Source organism: Vigna umbellata, chromosome 2 (genome assembly GCF_029865625.1).
Source record: "Vigna umbellata cultivar VRB3 chromosome 2, Vumbellata_1.0, whole genome shotgun sequence".
NCBI lineage: Eukaryota > Viridiplantae > Streptophyta > Magnoliopsida > Fabales > Fabaceae > Vigna > Vigna umbellata.
In genome coordinates, this window is record NC_142166.1 from 51,414,638 (window position 1) to 51,435,032 (window position 20,395).

Here is a 20,395-nt window from a genome sequence, read left to right on the forward strand (position 1 = left end):
TTCCAGTATTTTGATTACTAGTTATTAATAATTGAAATGTATATAATTAATTTTTTAAAATAAAATAAATTTATTTAAAACTGATATTTAAAACTAAAGTTAGATAAATTTAATTAAAAAATATTAATAATAAATTTATATATAAAATAAAATACATTAAATATACTATTACTTTATAAAATATTGAAATTTAAATTAATTATTTTAATTTTATATTTTTATTTTCATGATATAGAAACAAGTATATTAATAAAATATTACTTACTATTAAAAAATATAAAATTATATTCCATTGTACATTTATCAAATGTTAACATAATTGTATTGAAAATGCATTGTAACCTCTTCAAGATAAGGAAAGGCTTTTCTAGTAAATCAATCATGTGAATATTGTAGCAAAGGTTTCACATCTCTTCCATTTGCCTTAGGTGAGAAAGAAATTTTAGAAAAATTTTGTACATGAATGTAGTTTTTTTTATCTAAATGAAAATTTGAATCAATGTATTTGCTCACATCTCCTTGTGCTTAGAAAATGTAAAACCAATGTTTAAAAACCACTCAACAGAAAATCAAACATACCAATAATATTATCTCTCTTTCTCATATAAGCATATATTAATGAATTTAATAACTTTCATTAATGTAGATTTAAAGTCAAAATTCTTCACAATGGATTTTTAACTACAAGCACACCTAAATCTGGTTGACAGGTAGGTAACCATTCTTCACCTGCTTCTACATATTTCATTCCTTAGCCTATAATAACATAGGTATAGCCCCCTTTTAGATATATTCTTCTTTAAGCTTGTTTACACTTCATGGACTCCACTTTAGTATTTGCAGCTATTCAGTCTTTGTTCATAACCATAAACTGAAGCATGTAAAGACCCTCTAACCTGTTGCATTCAATTATAACCAAATTATATTTGTAAGTTTAATATTAAAGTATGGTTATTTAAACATTTTCAGACGCGCAATAATAAAAAAGTATTATTTATTCATTTTGATACAACAATAAAAGCTCAAACCATAAGTATGAGCTGTAATAATTTATGAAAAGCATCGAGGGAAAAAAATGTCCAAGTGTCGAAAGAGAGAGCTTGGTGAGACAGATCCAAGTGTGTTTATTGTTTTGTGGGCATCAGAATCGAGGATGTGAAAGGAAAAGAGAGGAAGAAGAAATAGAAAGAGTGATTTTCATCAAGAACGAGGGAAGAAGAGAACAACCATGATGATCCTACCTTTGATCTTTCTAAATATGCCCTTCTCCTTCAGGATCAGGAAGAATGAACCATCCAATCTCATTGCTTATCAAATCTTTTTCAGTCTCATCTCTGTTCTCTCTCATTAATTAATAATTAATTAATTAAACAATAATCAAGGCCACCTCCTCCTTCACCCTCTTCTCTCTCTTATTTATTCTCATGCTCCATCACATCTTAAATAGGCCACACCACAGACTTTCTCTTCATTCGCTTTGCTTGTGCTGTGCTTCATCTCATGTTGCATCTCTCTCTCTCTTTCTGTCTCTCTTCACTTCTTCACACGGGTTTAACAAAGGGGTGCTTGCAGAGTTTCTTGGCATTCTGTCCACCTCCACTTGATGTATGTTTCTTTCTCTTACACCTTTCACTCCTACGAGGAGGTGGACATACTGCCAACAGAGCTGTGTTGGCTGCTCTTTGTAAAGCCTTTCGTGATATATCTTTTTCAATTCTCAAATCCCTCCAGTGTTCTTTTTACTGTTAATTAGCATAACATGGTAGGTAAACATAACCCCACCATCCTTCTTCCTCGTTTTTTTCTAGTCTCATGTTTGGTTTTATGTGACATCTACACACACATGCTGGATTTTTACATGTCTGATAAAGGCTCCTGTAGGATATTGTCTCCAGCTATTTACATGAAGAATATCAGTTTAATTTTAACTTTCTTTTTTTGGTTTGGTGTTGGTTTTATTAACATTACGCTGTGTTTTTGTCTCTGAAGTTTTAATCTTGCAGGACACTCGGGGTCAGAAATGAAGGATATAGAACCTTGTTCTACTTTCTCCAAGTGTTGGAAAGTCGAAACCCAACAAATCTAGCTGCTTTTCTGTGGGTCTCAGTATACCCTACGAGTTTCCCATGGCATTGATGCCTTAGCCTATGTTTTTGTCTTTGTTTTTTTCATTGTGTTTTTGCAGTTGTTTGAAATTACTGGATCTAGGGTTAGAGGTTACACAGTTTGTAAATCTGCAATCCTCTAGGATTAGTGGGAATTTCTATTTTTGATGGCAGAAGCTTCATTGCTAGGATCTGTAGTTTCCATAACTGTAGTTTCCATAACTATCAATACTTTTGTAGGAGTGCATGCAGAAATGTTTTGTTCATATTTTACTTTTAGTTCACTTTTGAATCCATGATTTAATTATTTGGCTCTGGTTATTTGATTATTTTATGCGAACTGCACTGAGGATGGCTGCATGCATGATCTTCACTGTCTGTGTTCCCATTGTCTATTTGTAAGGGAAAAAATTGGTATCGCTTTGGTCCTGATGATTTTGATTTGCATATCCAGCTGCAGGCAGCACAGACTATAGATATTAGATGGTACTTTAACCGCTGGCATTAATTTTTATGACTGACCCTTCCCTATTGCCCCCTCTATTACTGAATACACTATACTTTTTTACAAAGTTACACGAGCCCTCTTATGATTGAAAACTCTGACATTACCACCTTTATATATATATATATATATATATATATATATATATATATATATATATATATATATATATATATATATACCCACTAATTGAAAGGAAAAGTAAGCACATTTTTGCGGGTAGATAAATTCAAAACCACAGCACTACGTCTTGGAAGAAAGCTGAGTAGCCAAATAATACTAGGTTACTTGCAACACTCGGTACCTTCTGTTTTGTTCTCTCCTCTTGCCTTGCCTTGAAATGATATTAGGTTTTTCAACTTTTTAAAAGTCTAATAATAGATCAGTCAGCGCTACACCTTTCTATCAATAGGAAGCTTGAAAATGGATACTCTGCCTGGTACAGTTTGACTGAAAGTGATAAATATCTTTAGACAATATATGTGTATATATATATATATATATATTATGAAATGATGTGTAGTCTTTGTGATTAAAATTTTCATCCTAGGTGCCTATAAGCATGATTGTTTATCTCCTTTTCCACCTTTTTAGAATTTGACTTCTGTTTTATGCTAAGTTAAGAGAAGGTCTGAGGAGACTGCATTAAACATAATTCAAGAACTGATTTTGTTAGTACACCTATGTCTATGTTTTATATTAAAATAAAGTATTAAAATGTGAAATGGAAGGTAATGATGAATGTGATAGGAAATGTGATTGGGTAGTGTAAAAATTCACGACAGCAGAGTGAGTCTGTCTGAAATAGTGGCTGGCCCCTCAAAGATGCGGGATAGGTTTGAGTCGCTGCTGTTGCATCCCAACAGCTAGCAGCTATGGTAGGAGCTAGTTATGCAATGTTCATAGTAGATATAGCCTATGAACATAGTATGTGTTTTGGAGCCAACTTTTTGTACGACTAAATCCTTCAATTTAAATTGGTACAAGTGTACTCCTTGCAGAGTGCTGGGAATTAGCCTTAATTATGGGACCATCTCATTATTACTCCACTATTCCACATGTCTCTTTTGACCTCTGAATTCTTTCTCATCATATTTTACTCTAACCATCTATTCTGTTCCGTTCCGTTTGTTCATACAAAACAGTTATGTTTCAAGTTCAAAGGGTAAGGAAAAAGAATCGTGTGAAGAGGTAAATGAGTACTGTTTGAATAGGCCCTTCTTCCAAGCGAAGTGGACCATGAAAAAGTATAAAAATAGTTACGTGTGTTTGTAACCTGTAAAGGGTCTTGCCTCTTCCACCCTGATGTTATTATTAGGCACAGCTTTTTATCCTGTGAGGTTTTAGGGTTTGTATTTTCAACATAAAATGACAGCCTTCCAAATGTTAATTAAATAAGTAAAATTTCATAAAAGCTAAAAATACTACTATGCTTTCTTAATTTGAAGAAAGAATTTGTTAGTCAAGACAGGCCTTTCAATGCATTTGTTTCACGCAATGTATAGAAATGGTTAGAATAGATTTTAACCATGGGTTGATATGATATTAAAAAATGAGTTTTTAAGTATAATTTAACTTTATAAAATTAATTTGTAAGATGTAGTGACCTCTCACTTTTATATTATAAATTTATATATTATAAATTTATATATTATAAATTTATATATTATAAATTTATATATTATAAATTTATATATTATAAATTTATATTATAAATTATATCTTTAGTTGATGTAAAATTTTTAAAAATAACATATTGAACTGTTTACACACTATACATGAGTATGAAAATATTTTGAAATTAAGTAAGGGTTTCGTTTAGTTCATAGTAAAATGCATAAAACTTAAAACTGAGCATAGAATAAAACATAAATCAGTTATCTGATTATCATTTGTTATATTCATAAATCCGTGGTGTGATTTTTATTTTTATATGTTTATAACTTACTATTGGATGATCTCTATGTTTCTGTCTCATAGTTTGACATCTTAGTGAGAGAAATGAGTTTGGATACACTGTTTTTGGAATGAAAGTTATTATGGTATACAAATATAGAAGGAAGAAATTAGTAAAATGAAATGGTGAGGTAAGGATGTATTTTAAACTGATTAAACGAGTGTAACATGATATTTAGAGAGCTAAAATTAGAAGTAGAAGACAACTGATATTAACTTTCGTATTTTTTAATGGATTAATTTCAATTGATTTCATTGTATTGAGATTATGAAAATGTTGATTTTATTATTAAAGACCAAACTAAAGCCTGGTTTACACAAAACTGTCCAAAAAAATAATAGAGAATACCCAATTACTACTAATCGTTAAAAATATTATCCCAAATATTCATGAATAATTTTTTTACTATTTTTCTTTCTTTTCTTCTATTTAATGTATTTCATACTATTTTGTGGTATTCTTTGAAAGATTGGTTTAAATTATGTAATAATGACTAATAAATAAAAAATTATTTTTTATTGACCTTGATTTTTTTTTCATCTTTTTCTTTCCATTTTTTTTTCTCTCCCAGAGGAAGCATTTCTGTGTTGAAATATATGGTGGAACCATTACTAGAAAAACATGGTTGGTTTTTCTATTACTAATAGTGTTAAATTTTCCTCCGTTGGTCCAATTATAATTTTTCTTAATTTTATTAGTTCTTTTTATACCCTCTTCTCAATGAAGTATGAATAGTGTGTCATTACGTCCATTTGTTTGGATCTTATTCACTTGTGAGCATTTAGGCTTTGTTTACTTGAATGAATTTGGGGGACAATGATTGAATAGATTTGAGAGGATTTGAAAATAAATTTGTTTGTTGTTTATTTGAGTGGATTTAGAGGTAGGTGAGAGTGAATTTGGAAGTAAATTTTTTTAATTTGTTACATTAATCAAATCCTACACTAATTCTCACTTATCTCACTCAAATAAAAAAAATATTATTTTGAAATCTCTCAAATCCACTCAGTCACTCTCTTCCAAATACATTCAAGTAAACAAAAGATCAATATGTGTTTGTTACTATTATGAGAACTAAGGATGTGTGGGGCAGTGCAACCTGACCTCGGCCCTGTTATGATAACTGAAGTAATTAATTAGTGTTACTTCCAAAGCTTGACTTAATTAACAATAAGCATTGGAAAGACATACATTCATTACTTTTAACTTATCCAAATAAAAAATATTAACCATCCCTATTTGAACTGAAATTAATTATGTAAAGAAAAAAATTTGAACTATTGTTGTTTTAAAAGTTAACTTATAAAATTACAACATAATACTAAATTAGTTTTGTACTAAAAGTTAATTACAACAATATAACACTAAATTTCCAACAAGTAATTATAATTAATAAATGCTGAGATTTGTGTAAATGAAAATACAATCAAATTCAATTTACTTACATTTATAAAAAATAAACATAACTGGAAAATGATAAGTATAAATTGAAATATATAATGAACTGTTAGAAATTCAAATATACCAACATTAAGATTTTTCTTCTTTGATTTTAAATTGGGATAGTTTAGTTTTAAACCTCTCTTATAGAAATAGATAGAAAAATAACAAATAATTTTCCATGTTACTTTTATTTAGAATATTTTAAGTTCAACTTCTTATTTTCCTCTTAATTATTCCATAGTCCAATACATTTTTAACATTTCTATTTCTTTTAAGTTGTTTATATCTATTATGTACATGCCTTTCTATTAAACATTATAACATGAACTTCATGTTGTATTTATTTGGTAGGATTATATTACATAATATACCTACGTTAACAATGAGATATGCATACACATTTTATTTTAATATAACATATAACTCAAAGTTTTATTATAAATTTTAATTATATGATAATATTGTTTTATTATACAATACTAGTCCATTAGTCTATATTTTATAATTCAAAACAAATAAATTTATATTTAAATATTTATTTTTTAATATTATTATTATTAATATTAGTTACATATGATAGATATGTAACTAGTAACCAAATGCAGGGAACTTTATTTAACTTCAAACCCAATTAGCAAAGCAGTAGATTTGACAAATGAATTTTCAATTTCAAAGTTTTATCATGTTTCGCGTAACCGTAACTGCACAACAGTTTTTTCAGTCGAAAATAATAAGCAAAAAAATTAGCCAAACAATGATGTTCAAACGAGAATATCAACCATAAATGAAATGATGATCATGATTATTAGCATTATGCATGTTTAGAGCTTATTTGTATAACTCTTTGTTACCATGTATTGTTATATAATTGAGATTATGTTTATGTAAACAATATTAATGTATAAATATGAAATGTTTATTTGAGGTTTAAGTGTTCTTTGATGTTTACATGCTTTCGTCTTTCAATATTTCTTTTATATATATATATGTCAAGGTATGTCACTAATACAAGCTTTGAGTATTACTCTGTTAGGTGATTATATACAGATAAATTCACATGTAATATTATTTATAATTTTATGTATGGATTTTTATATGTATGTAATTCGTATATAGCACTATTTATATATAAATTTTTGAACTTACATATCACTGTATGCAACTAACGATTTATTTTTAGTAAATATCGATATTATTGTTAGTATTGATAGTATTAGTTGTAATTTTTATAATTCGTTACTTTAAGATAGTGAAATCACTGTTTAAATAATACTATTTATTTTTAATTAATTAGTTGTAGAAAATAATGGTAAACAACTATTCACTATTTAAATAATACTATTTATTTTTAATTAATTAGTTCTAAAAAATAATGGTAAATAACTCTTTAATTTTTTTAATATTATCAAATTCATTAATTAAATATTATACGTATTATGAATATGTGTTTGTTATTAATGAATAATCAGTGGAAACATAATATTGTGTATGTGTGTTATTTATTTTTTATTCTAATAAAAATTTATCAAGTTATAAAATAATTTTTACTATGAATAATTATAAAAATTAATGATTTATATAAATTATTATTGTAAAATATCTTTATTATAAATAATCATTTAAATTGAAAAATAGTTCTTAAAAAATAAAATAATAAAATAACTACTTTAATCTATAAAATAATAAAATTTTGATTTTAATTTAAAACAATGATTACTTCAAATATAAAGTAAAAAAAAGTATATAAAATAATTCCTTAATACATTGCCATAGATAAACAAATATTAACAGCATTACAAAACTTGTACCATGACTTCTGTTTGATTTGGATCAACAACACCGATAGAATTAAGGGTGAGTCCTAGATATTCCCGAAGAATCAGCGAGTACTGGTTCCAAATCTCGGAGTGTTTAGCTCCACACCAAGTTGACAATTGCCATTTCAGTTCTTAATCCGTCCTACCATGACTTCTCTTTCTGCCCTAAATATCTCTCTGCAATATCCTCCTGCTCGCAGAGACGACACCGTCCTTGAAGATTACCATGGCGTCAAAATTGCCGATCCTTACCGATGGTACTCAAATCAAATTCAATTGTTATTGTTGCTCTATTTGGATTAGTTTTTCTCTACACTTCCAATTAATTCCAAAAAGTTATAAAACATCGGTATGGAAATTATAGAGACAAATTTCCTCCAAATGTCTTTATATGCATTTAGTCTATTCTAATTTATCTATTTTGGTTTAAGGCTCGAAGACCCTGATGCGGAAGAAGTGAAAGAGTTCGTACAGGAACAGGTTAAACTGACGGATTCGGTTCTTCAAAAATGCGAAACGAGAGACAAGCTTAGGGAAGCGATAACGAAGCTTTTTGACCATCCTCGTTACCACGCGCCGTTTAGACGAGCTGATAAGTACTTCTACTTTCACAACACTGGGCTTCAGGCACAAGATATCCTTTATGTGCAGGTTTGGTAGCTAATTTATTACGCGTTCAATGTTTGTTTGTTTTAAAGTTTCTCGGATTCAATTATACATTGAACTATTTCAGGAGAGTTTGGAGGGTGAGGCAGAGGTGTTACTCGATCCCAATGGCTTCAGTGAAGACGGAACTGTGTCGCTGAGTACTCTGTCAGTAAGTGAAGATGGCAAATACTTGGCTTATGCGCTTAGTTCAAGCGGTAGCGATTGGACGACTATAAAAGTGCTGCGGATTGACGACAGAAATGTTGAGCCCGATACTTTACTGTGGGTGAGTATCATGTTGTGCCGTTATAAAAAAAAAAACAGGTATAGAAATGATCTACCGATGGTTGTAATGGTATATATTATATGTTTCAGGTAAAGTTCTCCTCAATTAGTTGGACGCATGACAACAAAGGTTTCTTTTATAGCCGCTATCCAGCACCAAAGTAAGTGATCTCGTATTATCACATTTTTTTTACTGGAAGAACAGGATTTGGTTTTTCTCGGTGTGTGATTGGGATAGCAAATTTTGAATGAATTTGATTGAGTAGAATTGATTTTGAAAAAAGATGCGATTTATTTTTAATTTTAAAGGCAACTTAGTAGTGAAACTCAGTATAATTTTGTTAACTAATGCTAAACTTTATTTAAAGTTGTTTCAACTCATATTCAATTGTGGATGCAGAATAAATTTCTTATTGTTGAACTAAACTTATGAATGTTTACGTGAAATCGCGTTAGTTTATATTTAAATATGTTTCTAGATAATGTAATGTGAGTCCAACCATGCTATCAGTTGCAGAGGTTTTTGAGTTTCAAAATGCCACATGTTCGTTACAATTTGATAGAATCTGTTGGGCATTAACGAAGATAGACGGCGGGAGTTGGTTATCCTAATTTGCTATTGCTCTTCAACTACAAATATGCAAATTATAAAAAAACGCAGAGTAAACAATCGTGAATTTTCTTTTCTTTGTCAAGAGTGATTTTTCTACAAATGTGGTGATGAATGACAATGGGGTCGATTCAGTTTATCTTGCATAAAACATGAATTTAATTCTCTGCTTTTACACTGTAGAGATAGAGAAGTAGAACATGCTGGGACTGAAACAAATGCTAACCTTCATCATCAGCTCTATTACCATTTTCTGGGTACAGATCAATCAGAAGATATTTTGTGCTGGAGAGATCCTGAAAACCCCAAATATTCGTTTGGAGGAGGTGTTACTGATGATGGCCAGGTGCTTTATTTTTGTCATTGCTTTATAATTATGTGACATTATCTGTATTCTTTTTATATGCGCATAATATAAGAAATGTGCAATTAATACCTTAGCAAATTTTTCTAATGTTAATGCTACTGATGCTTCATGTTTAATGCCCATGCCTTCCATATTTTTTAGAAGGTATCTATTTACCCGATTTAGCATTGATTAGAAAGCCTGGATCTTTACAATATTGCTTTGCCCGGTTTCCATTTGGCTTAAATATGTTTCTAGTATTTGAAATTGGGACAGTTTTAGTTTCTATAATATTTTATTAATTTGTAATCCATACTTTTTATAAAAAAAATGATATGGTCTTAGTTCTTCACTAAGGAAGGACCAAAACTGCATGACTTTGTAATTTTTAGGACCTAAAATGAAACAATTTTTATAGGGACTAAAACGATAATGTTTTTATTTTCAATGATAGCAAGTATGAAATATTTCTATGATAAAATGTTTTTGCTCAATATGCATTTTTCTTTCTTGAAGCATCTCATCTTACAAACCTGGAGCTTTATTCTGTTGCTTTTCAAATCTTACTTAAATATCATAAAAAGGTAAGCAACTCATTAATATGTACATTTTATATACCTAATGAGAATCTATGTTGACACATAGCATCAGAGAAGGTTGTAGGAAAAGTCATCAATTTCACAACTTTGCAAGAAAAAAAATGTAGTGTAGTATAGTATGATTTTATTTTCATCTATTGCTTGACAAGACTACAGTGAATTACATGAACATGACTTTATATTTATCACGAACATGGCTCTTGGTTTTTGCTGATTGTGTAGTACATTCTTCTCAATATTTCAGAAGGGTGCGATCCAGTCAACAAACTTTACTACTCTGACTTGTCCAAAATTCCTAATGGGCTGGAAAGCTTTCGGAATGGAAATCCCCTCCTCCCATTTGTCAAACTTATTGATAACTTTGATGCACAATATGAAGCCATTGCGAATGATGATACTGTGTTTACATTTTTAACTAATAAAGATGCTCCAAAATATAAATTAGTCCGAGTGGATTTGAAAGAACCAACTACTTGGATTGATGTCGTCCAAGAGTCAGAAAAAGATGTACTTGAGTCAGCATGTGCTGTAAACGGCAACCAACTGATAGTGAGTTACTTGAGTGATGTAAAGTATGTTCTGCAAGTTAGAGACTTAAAAACAGGTTCCTTTCTGCACCAATTACCAATTGACATTGGCTCAGTTTCTGAAGTTTCCGGGCGGCGTGAAGATAGTGTGGTTTTCATTAGCTTTACAAGTTTTTTAACTCCTGGTATCATCTACCAGTGTAACTTGGGAACAGAGATTCCTGATATGAGAATATTTCGTGAAATTGTTGTCCCAGGGTTTGATCGATCTGAATTTCATGTTAAACAGGTAAGAAAAATATATTTTCTAATAATACTGTTTCGTTTTATCTAATTTTTAGTTTCACCTTACTTAAATTGGCAGTTTTGAAATAAAATTCTGCATGTATTCTTGTTGCTCAACTTGATTCTTCTAATTCTTTGATGTAATTGCTACATTTCAGGATTTCGTGAGTAGTAAAGATGCTACCAAAATCCCAGTGTTCATTGTTGCGAAAAGGGATATTATTTTGGATGGTTCACATCCATGTTTATTATACGGATATGGTGGTTTTAACATCAGCATTACACCATATTTCAGTGTCAGTCGCATTGTAATCACGAGACATTTAGGTGTTGTTTTCTGCATAGCAAATATTCGTGGTGGTGGAGAATATGGGGAGGAATGGCACAAAGCAGGCTCGCTTGCAAGGAAGCAGAATTGCTTTGATGACTTTATTTCCGCAGCAGAATACCTTGTATCTACGGGTTATACTCAACCCAAAAAGTTATGTATTGAAGGTGGAAGCAATGGTGGACTTCTTGTTGGTGCTTGTATAAATCAGGTCCAGTTCATTTGCTGTCTTCTGATTTTTTCTTCTGTACCTTTTCATTTAACATCTCTCTGTTTGTTATATTCTTACTTCTCTGTACAGAGACCCGATTTATTTGGTTGCGCTCTAGCTCATGTTGGTGTTATGGACATGCTACGGTTCCACAAATTTACCATAGGTTTCTTTAAATCTGTTATTTCCAGTATTTTTTTTTTAACTCTCACATATTAATGAAGACTAGTTATCCAGGTCATGCGTGGACCTCAGATTATGGTTGTTCAGAAAAGGAAGAAGAGTTTCATTGGCTAATCAAGTAAGTTTTATCCTATCTTAAAATATCAGCTATGTATGAAAACATGAAATCACCAAAATTTAGTTTGTTTATTTTTTGTGGCAAATTTTTTGAAATCACATACATCTCATGATAACGTAGTGTACTGATGGAGATGGTGGTGGAAGTGTGGCGTTAGTGGGGTTAGTGGGGTTACATTTAGACAATTTAAAAGGGCTGATGATAGGTTGTTGAAATGTGGCATTTCAGAAATACTTATTTGATGGGCATGGATAAATTAATCATAATTTAGGTGCACACCACCTGACCCCACCACTTTTCTTATTGACAAACCCTTTGTTGGACTAGTATCATACTATCACTAGTTCTGTAATTTCAAATATTTTTTATTATATAACTTCAGATCCAGTTGATCGATCTTTTCTTCCTTAGAAGTCATAAACTACACATAGACCACATCACACGCACCTCCTGTTTTGAAAAGCTAGTTATGATTTACTGAAGAGATAGTGGCATTACATTAGATTTAGATCTATGACATACTTTCATATAGGATGACGTTGTTTCCTCGTGCCTTTGTCATTAGATAGGTTGGTTATCATAGATGAATATAAGAGAAAAGAATACGGAACTCTATAAATATAAATATATATATAAATATAAAAATATATATATATATATATATGTGTGTGTGTGTGTGTGTGTGTGTGACACACAGCATGTTATTCTTTGGTCCTGAAGCTGAAGTTGTCTTGATAGGTACAGAGCATAAAGCTATGCATTTTGCCCCAGTTATTGATAGTTCTGTTGGGGGATTCCTATTTTCTATGTTGGTGTGGTGTGTTTTTAACTCCCAACATTTCAAGCACCATATATATATATATATTTTCTTCCTGGTTTGTTGAAGTTTGGTATTTTCAATTTTTTTCTGTATTTTATACAAGGATCTTGAAGAGAAGGTAAATACTAAATATTATTTTATGTAAAAGGGGATAGAATAAAAAAAATGTGGTAGAATAGGTTGCTTAATGAACTCCTGTGATTTCCTAATGTTGGATATGTAACTTGTGTATTGAAAATGATTGTTTCTATTATCCACTGTTGTAGATACTCTCCACTACATAATGTCAGGAGACCATGGGAACAGCATACTGATCAGTCTATTCAGTACCCATCAACCATGCTGTTGACAGCTGATCATGATGATCGTGTTGTGCCACTGCACACGTTGAAGTTATTAGCGGTGGGTCTGCTTCTTATGAATTCACATTCAGATTGTAGACACAAGTTAACTTCTATTTATAAAATTGTGTTGCAAAGTACAAAATAAGTGGTTTGAAGATTGGTCTAGTTAATGTTCTCTCCAAAACATTCTAGGAGAAGAAAATATAAAATAGATATCTACGTTTGCTAAAATTAGTTTATGCATTAACAATAAAGTCTTTTTTAGAGAAATTGATGAGATTGCTAATGCAAGTTGATTTTAGTTCATGAGAAAAAAATCTCTTTGTTATGTTTATGGAGAAATTTGTTTAAACAAACTCAATTAATTGTCAATTTTTTTATGCATATATGTTTCACTCTCATTTGACTACTGGATGGGCAAGAAACTCACGTTGATAGCACCTACAACTTTTTTTCTTTCCTTTCCTTTCTAACACTACCAGGATTTCAATATTTTTCAGACCATGCAGCATGTCCTCTGTACGAGTTTGGAACAAAGTCTCCAGACAAACCCTATAATTGGTCGCATTGACTGCAAGTCTGGACATGGTGCTGGACGTCCAACACAGAAAATGGTAACGATTTCGGATCCTGGTTGATTTTCCCTTCTCTCAATTTTGTTATATCACGTCTCAAGTTTGATATATATTTGCCAGATTGATGAAGCTGCTGACCGGTACAGTTTTATGGCTAGAATGTTAGAAGCACATTGGATTGAATAGAAACCACTCGGTCATAGGTTAGAGAGAACAATTTTAACGGATTATTTCTCAGATGATACCCTTAAACCATTTTGTTGCTCTATTCTTCACTTCTACCAACCAAATACCTTGAACATGATATTGTAAGAGAAATGGTCAATGGGTGTTATATTGCAAGTTACTAATGCTACGCCCCAATGGATTTGTCAATTATTTAATTGGCATTAGGTTCACTAAAGTCTGCAAAAATATTTGTTTCCTAGATATTCATTCTTAAGGATTTTGTACGGTATACAAGGAATTAAGGTTATTATTATAGCAGCTCTTTTACTCTTTGTTAAGCTTTTTGTTTTTATTTCATAATAAAAGCTTTTAAAAAGTTTTGCGTTGTATGTTTATAATGCCATATAAAAAGTAAAGACAAATGCCACTTGATGCCCTTAATGTGTTTAACCAGTACTTTAAGAAGATCCTGAAGTAACTCTTAAATTGTTATGTTCTTCAAAACTACAAAGTACCCCAAGTGAAAAAGAAAACGACTAGTTCAAGGTCCTCAGTCAAGGTTGGAATTGATCTAACAAAACATGTCTAATTGTGTTTTACGTATTTTTGAGTCATCCCTTTGTTCCTATTTTGTTCCTTGGACTAGGGGTTGATGACCGAGGGAAAGTTACACAGCCCCTAAACCCACAACTGAGCCTTATTTGGGTCGTCCAATGCGTCGTGCATATATTATCTTGGTCAATGTTTGATACCACACACTTTCTATTTTCCAGCTTCGTCATTGAAGACAACTGATTTTATTTTATTAATGAAAAACATAATTATTATAAGAAACATGAACTATAAGTGTAAATTGTTATATTATATTTCAATGATCCAAAGTAAGTAAATATCCTTGATTTTTTAAGTAACCATGTGATTACCAAATATATTTTTCATCTTGACCATCATTCGGAATTATATGATTTATATTTAAAGATCGACATTTTTAAAATGAGAATTGTTGTCACTTAGTATTGCTTGATATATAGTTTTTTGTCATACAAGAGTCACTTAAAAACTAATAAATTTTGAAACACAAATAAAAAAACCCTCGCATGGCTGAAAAAAAATAAGGGAATCGTAACAAAAAGGTCGGTCGACGAGATAAAAAAATCGCAATTAAAAGACGATAATGCTTTTTTAACTGAAATCATATTCAAGTTCCTTTTTCTTAAAAAGAATACTTCAGAATAAAAAGCTCAAAGCCATATGAAAAAAAAATGGAAGTTATAAAAAATACTAAAAAACCATTATTTCTTTAAACAGGCAAAAGCTTAGACTACTACTGAATGTTAGAACAGTGGCACGAATGAATTGAGAGGTAACATTACAACTAAGTTCCAGTTACGGACTGTTTTATATTCAATCAATTTCACCTACATGTTAAGTTCATGCAAAAAACACCTTACTATTCTACATAAATACCCATTTTTAAATTTTAATCATCTGTCTAAAATGCATCATTAGTTTATTGGACAGATTCTTAATGGCAAACCCTCTGCCAGTATTATGAACCTAACACATAATTCAATTCTTTCATAGTGATGAAGTTAAACCACGCAGATCTACGAACCCAGAAAGGACTGTTCGCTTGCGCTCTTTCACCTTAGTCCGATAAATTACCCTGCACAATTTCAATTTTCAATCACTATAGCAATTCCCCAAGATTTTTGAATAGTTGTAAGTGGATAATGCAAGAAAAAAAGGTTATGAATAAAGCAGACTGATTCAACCTTAAGCCTTCAAGCCACATCTCAGTAACCAGAGTTTCACCAGGGTAGACATGTAGAAGAAATCTGCCCGCTATGCTTTTTATCAAATCTTGGTCTCCTCTGCATATGCATTTGATGATTGCCCTAACTGCAAACCCTAATGTGCACAGTCCATGCAATATTGGCTGCGAGAATCTTTGGCAATAAGTTAAAAATCAGAATTAGATCAGCCGAACAATTGAATGCAACATATGAAGGAAAATTAACAAGTCAATGAAAAGTTCCATGGCTGAAAGGGGAGGAAAATTCTCATTCACCGAAGCACAAAACCCAGCTTCAACTGGGAAAAGGGGGAAAGCGAAGCAATCTACTTAGAAATTTAAAGTATTTGACACTCTGCCGGCATTCAGAATACAGGATAGAGTACTAACCCGGCAACCTTTGCAATGATGGGATCTGAATGCAGAGGATTATGGTCACCAGATAGCCTATAGAGCAATGCCTGCCAAAGTGAAGAACATTCAGAATCTGTGTAGAATTTCTAAAGAGTCATATCAAAAGTTTTCAAAGATGTGTTCGGGTTCCATGGATTCAAGAATCTCAACAGAGAGCTAGAATAGTGAAGAATAGACAGTAGAGAGAGAAGAATGGAAGATAGGATAAGAATACTCGCACTCTCTTCACTTACAATTGTTGTGCGTTCAACACTTGAGTCCTAATTACCCCCACCCGCACCCCCTCAGCCAACTGAGTGTATCGATTGAACATCAAACCTCCTTAACCATCCTATCAGTTTTTATTTCTTCTAACACATACACTTCTCATGTCCTATCCTTATTCTGACACAATATTTGGCAGAAGTTTTTAGTTTCTCTTCTTAAAGGAGTTAGGTTAAACATTCTTTTAATAGAAGCTCTGAAATGTAAGCTCGCTTTTAATGAATAAAAATAAAAAAGTAGTTTGGAGAAAAGCTACCTAGTTCTTATGTCTCTAGTTCTTATGAAACATGAAATATGATATCTCTAATGTCAGAGTCCTAACACCTGTAAGCCACAGAACCCAGATCACTGGTACCATGCAGAGGCCAACTCTCTTCCCAAGTTACCCCAACCTCCACTACACTACCATACCATACCCAGACAGCCAGAACACTCCTAAACAACCTGACCACAGAAAACCCATGACCACCCAAGTTTTCTTCCTATGACAACTCAGCTGCTGGAAGACTATCTGTCAAACCATCACTGTAAGCCACGAGTTATTAATCGGTTGGATAACTTATTAGCAAGAAGATATAGAATTAGATGTAACTTCTGTCTGTTAAAAAATTGCATTGACAGCATACAGGTTATGGAATATGTGTTAATGAAAGACATATTTAATAGTGTGTGCAAAACTACCATAACCAAAGAAATAGAATCTTACATGCAAACCTGCATGAAATATTAATCCTTTTTAGACATTACAAATGCGAGGAACAAAGGAATTCCTTTTCAAAATTCAAAATCATTTGGTATAAGTTGGACTTTTAAAATACATATCACATTGTTCTATTAGCTCAATTGACTGATTCCTCTATTGCTTTACTGCAATCATTACACTTCAGGGCATTCGAATGACTGATGTAGCCAAAGACATGAACAATAAAATATCTAAGGCACATGGCTAGAAGCTGACATGCTGAATCAACGTCAATGTTTAGATGCGTGGGAAAACATGTCATGCAATTTATATTAAAGGGATCATTGTATGTGGGTAAGTTGATGATGGAAGGGCCAAAAAAGGGATGCAGGGTGATTAATGAAAAATCCAATGTGTTCCAAACTATATTGCATAGTTATAACATGCCTGAGATGGTTGGGTACGATCCTCAAACACCGAAAATGGTATACTTTCAGGAATTTTCACAGCTGAAGTCTGATTTGAAGGGTAGTTTGTATAAGAAAATGGCTTAGATGACTTTGAGAAACCACCAGCACCACGTAGAAAGACAGTTGTCCTGCAAGCAACTTGATAGTTGAGTGTGATGATAACAAAGCATTATAAAGAATGTTTTCAGGATTATGTTAGGAACCTAGAAATAGTGATGAAAGAACAAGACAGAAAACGAAGCAAAGATAAAGCCTTGCAGTGTATTATTCACTTCACTTTACACACAATATAAGCCGAAGCTTCCAAAGGTTCTCCCTGTCACAAACATCAACTCCAAGAAACTGTCCCTCAACATCCCACAAGATAACAATGTATAGACTTTCCAGGAAAGTCTCCCCCCTAACAACTAACAACTTTACTACTTTTATCTTTAAATTTCTTCCTAACCCTCTCATTACTTCCATGCCTAACAGATTACCTGTTCATGCATAATAAATCACCAGAATCTTTCTCATAGCTTTTTGTTTCAATCTCCAAAATTGCTGCTTTACCTGAAATTAAAGACATTCAATCTTTAAGGGGAAACAAAATTAATAAACGTGCATAAAGATATACATTTTCCAAGGATGTGAAAGTGAGACTGCAGAATAAACCACCCCGCCCCCCCCCCCCCCCCCCCCCCCACACACACACAAGGAATCACTAAGTATAAGCAGATTTTGATATTCAACCTTTATCATGTAATCCTGCAAGACTGATTTTATTGTGTATCTGTAACAAGAATAATATATCATGATTCTATCCACAAAGAAATAGAGAGAAAATTATAATAATAGATAAAGTAAACCTTAGCATGCTGATGAAAATCACGAAGAACTATTTTAAGTATCACAATTTTAAAGATCCCGAGGGAGATAGGGAGAAATTAGAGGTCTGCTCATATTAAAGTTAATCCAAAACAACTTACATATCAGATATATACAGAATTGATTCTTCAACTGTTACTCGCATATATTCTTTTTTTCTCTAATTAACTAAACAAAAATCAAAAGGCCATTCTTTTCAAGTAAATGTGTTATTCTATAAGTTTTCTTACTGTATGTTACATTGGAATGAAATGTCACCAAGCTAATATAACTATTTCACCTATGGGTAAAAATTATGTCACTGTCAGATACTTGAAATTCAGTGTACATTCTGAAGATGAAATTCTATGTGCTCTAATAATTGATCGAGTAAAATTTCATTCACATCTAGCATTAATTTGATTTTTCAGCTAATATTATCGGATGTGTTGGTATATTGAGCCAAAATAGGAACAATATATGGACCATTCAATCTAAATGTCCAGAATGTCAATTTCTAATGAAAAAGCCTTGCCTGACAGCTGGAAGGAAAAGGTTTGTATAATTCTATGTATTGTTGTCCATGAAGCAGAAGCCGGGGATCATATCTAGCACACACGGTTTTAATTTTTGTTAAGTATCAAGACAGAGAAACAAGAAGGTCAACATAAAGAATACGGAGGCTAAAATTAAAGAAATTATACATTCAACAATACAATAAAAGCTAAGGGATTATATATAAACAGTACATGAAGTACAGGCAGAGACATTGAAAGTAGTAAGCAGAACTCACTCCAAGCCAGGAAGATTGAAACTACTCGCCCCAGAAATACGTATAAGCAAAGTTGCAAATGTAGGCAATACCTATAAAACAGAAAATGATGCGTGAATAGAAAGTACTACTATATGTCACCAGAGACTGCCTAAACAGAAATGAACTAGTAGCAAAATCTTAGTGTTCACTAATTTGGGGTCAAAGTAAATTGTGTTAAATCGATCATTTACTAAGTGCACCAAAAAAAAACTAATATACTTCCAACCGTCTTCTGGTAAACACCAAAGTGAATTATTAGCAATATTTTTGCAGTTGCCATTGGTGAAGAAATAAGCTAATCGTCATTATTTCTTTATTTTGGTAACTACTGGAGTTAAGGTCTTCAACTTTTCATTGAGACTGCAAAGAGTTTTAATCCTTAAGCTAGCTATAGAACTAACCCTCCACCCTGTCGCCGTTTATTAAGGATGTATCATGCGAGAAAAAAACTCAAGCCTTCTCCCACAAGCTCACTATGTGTGATCAACAAAAGCACATTCGTTGGGGGGAAAAATAGGTTAAACTAAACATTAACTGATAACAGTTTTAAAACAAATTATACCTTGATAAACTCCTGACCATTTTCATTGTAAACATATTTTAGCTCATCAGCGTCAACAGCATCTGATAAACACACTCCTACACCTAAGGCATAAAGTGCTGCATCCCTGTTCAACACGTATCAGATCATGTTCACTCCCACATTCTCCTTTTACGTCAAACTAAATTGCATGAATATGCGCATTTGAATATCAATTTCTCTTGAAAGATTGACTTACAAAACGCCTCACCTTTCGGTATAAGAGTATGTAGTCTGCAGAGATAACAGAAATTCATAATTCATAATTCAGTTCGACGCAAAGAAAATAAAAAGTAGTAGATGAAAAAAAAAATAGGGATAGGAAAATTACATCAGGGAATTTGTGAGAAATCGCAAGCTCTGGGTCGAACTGTGATGCATTCGCCATCTCGCCTTCAATGATTGAGTTGAGACACAAAATTAAGCTCAGAATCGATAAGTATAGTTCATATTGAGATATTAAATGCGAAATTACATTAAATGACCTAACAATTTCTTTCACAAGAACATCGATGGACGAAAGAAAAGTAAGAGGTTAATAAATTGGTACAATGTATTTAGACATGGTACAGTGACGTGTTTGTATTGCGCAATGCATAATAATTAGAAATAAAAAATCAAGTGAAGTTCGAAGATATCGTGTTCAAATTTCGATA

The 20,395-nt window shown here is 31.9% G+C and overlaps 2 protein-coding genes and 1 long non-coding RNA gene across 4 annotated transcripts; 2 read left to right on the top strand and 1 right to left on the bottom strand.

The window, feature by feature from the left end:
* Positions 1 to 1,076: 1,076 nt before the first annotated feature.
* LOC148204274 (uncharacterized) lies at positions 1,077 to 2,416 on the top strand. The gene is made up of 2 exons (XR_015784555.1): positions 1,077 to 1,762; positions 1,990 to 2,416. It is a non-coding gene; the product is annotated as an uncharacterized LOC148204274 (long non-coding RNA).
* Positions 2,417 to 7,815: 5,399 nt separating this feature from the next.
* On the top strand, positions 7,816 to 14,212 carry LOC148204275 (uncharacterized). Its single transcript, XM_088107409.1, has 12 exons — positions 7,816 to 8,084; positions 8,259 to 8,478; positions 8,561 to 8,761; positions 8,851 to 8,921; positions 9,554 to 9,716; positions 10,538 to 11,131; positions 11,286 to 11,666; positions 11,757 to 11,832; positions 11,904 to 11,967; positions 13,054 to 13,189; positions 13,632 to 13,745; positions 13,827 to 14,212. Exons 1-12 carry the CDS (start codon positions 7,975 to 7,977, stop codon positions 13,890 to 13,892), a joined length of 2,196 nt encoding a protein of 731 aa, XP_087963535.1. The 5' UTR covers positions 7,816 to 7,974; the 3' UTR covers positions 13,893 to 14,212.
* Positions 14,213 to 15,230: 1,018 nt separating this feature from the next.
* On the bottom strand, positions 15,231 to 20,280 carry ECH2 (enoyl-CoA hydratase 2). Of its 2 annotated transcripts, XM_088107410.1 has the most exons (12): positions 20,225 to 20,280; positions 20,071 to 20,132; positions 19,951 to 19,973; positions 19,722 to 19,827; positions 19,139 to 19,209; positions 18,881 to 18,953; positions 18,232 to 18,271; positions 17,979 to 18,051; positions 17,477 to 17,627; positions 16,060 to 16,130; positions 15,650 to 15,823; positions 15,231 to 15,540 (listed from the first exon to the last, which is right to left on the bottom strand). In XM_088107410.1, exons 2-12 carry the CDS (start codon positions 20,125 to 20,127, stop codon positions 15,453 to 15,455), a joined length of 927 nt encoding a protein of 308 aa, XP_087963536.1. In that variant the 5' UTR covers positions 20,128 to 20,132; positions 20,225 to 20,280; the 3' UTR covers positions 15,231 to 15,452. The 2 variants fall into 2 exon arrangements, with proteins under 2 accessions (XP_087963536.1, XP_087963537.1); XM_088107411.1 differs by lacking the exon at positions 20,225 to 20,280 and having other exon boundaries at positions 19,114 to 19,209; positions 19,939 to 19,973; positions 20,071 to 20,142.
* Positions 20,281 to 20,395: the final 115 nt, after the last annotated feature.

Excerpts from the sequence above, each read along its gene's own strand:
- ECH2 (XM_088107410.1), bottom strand. The coding sequence starts at position 20,127 with ATGGCGAATGCATCACAGTTCGACCCAGAGCTTGCGATTTCTCACAAA. Across the intron at positions 18,272-18,880 it reads CTTTTCCTTCCAGCTGTCAG|ATACACAATAAAATCAGTCT; the intron begins GCAAGGCTTTTT and ends TTCTTGTTACAG. Across the intron at positions 15,824-16,059 it reads ATCATTGCAAAGGTTGCCGG|ATTCTCGCAGCCAATATTGC; the intron begins GTTAGTACTCTA and ends TTATTGCCAAAG.
- LOC148204275 (XM_088107409.1), top strand. The coding sequence starts at position 7,975 with ATGACTTCTCTTTCTGCCCTAAATATCTCTCTGCAATATCCTCCTGCT. Across the intron at positions 11,667-11,756 it reads TTGGTGCTTGTATAAATCAG|AGACCCGATTTATTTGGTTG; the intron begins GTCCAGTTCATT and ends TTCTCTGTACAG. Across the intron at positions 13,746-13,826 it reads GACGTCCAACACAGAAAATG|ATTGATGAAGCTGCTGACCG; the intron begins GTAACGATTTCG and ends TATATTTGCCAG.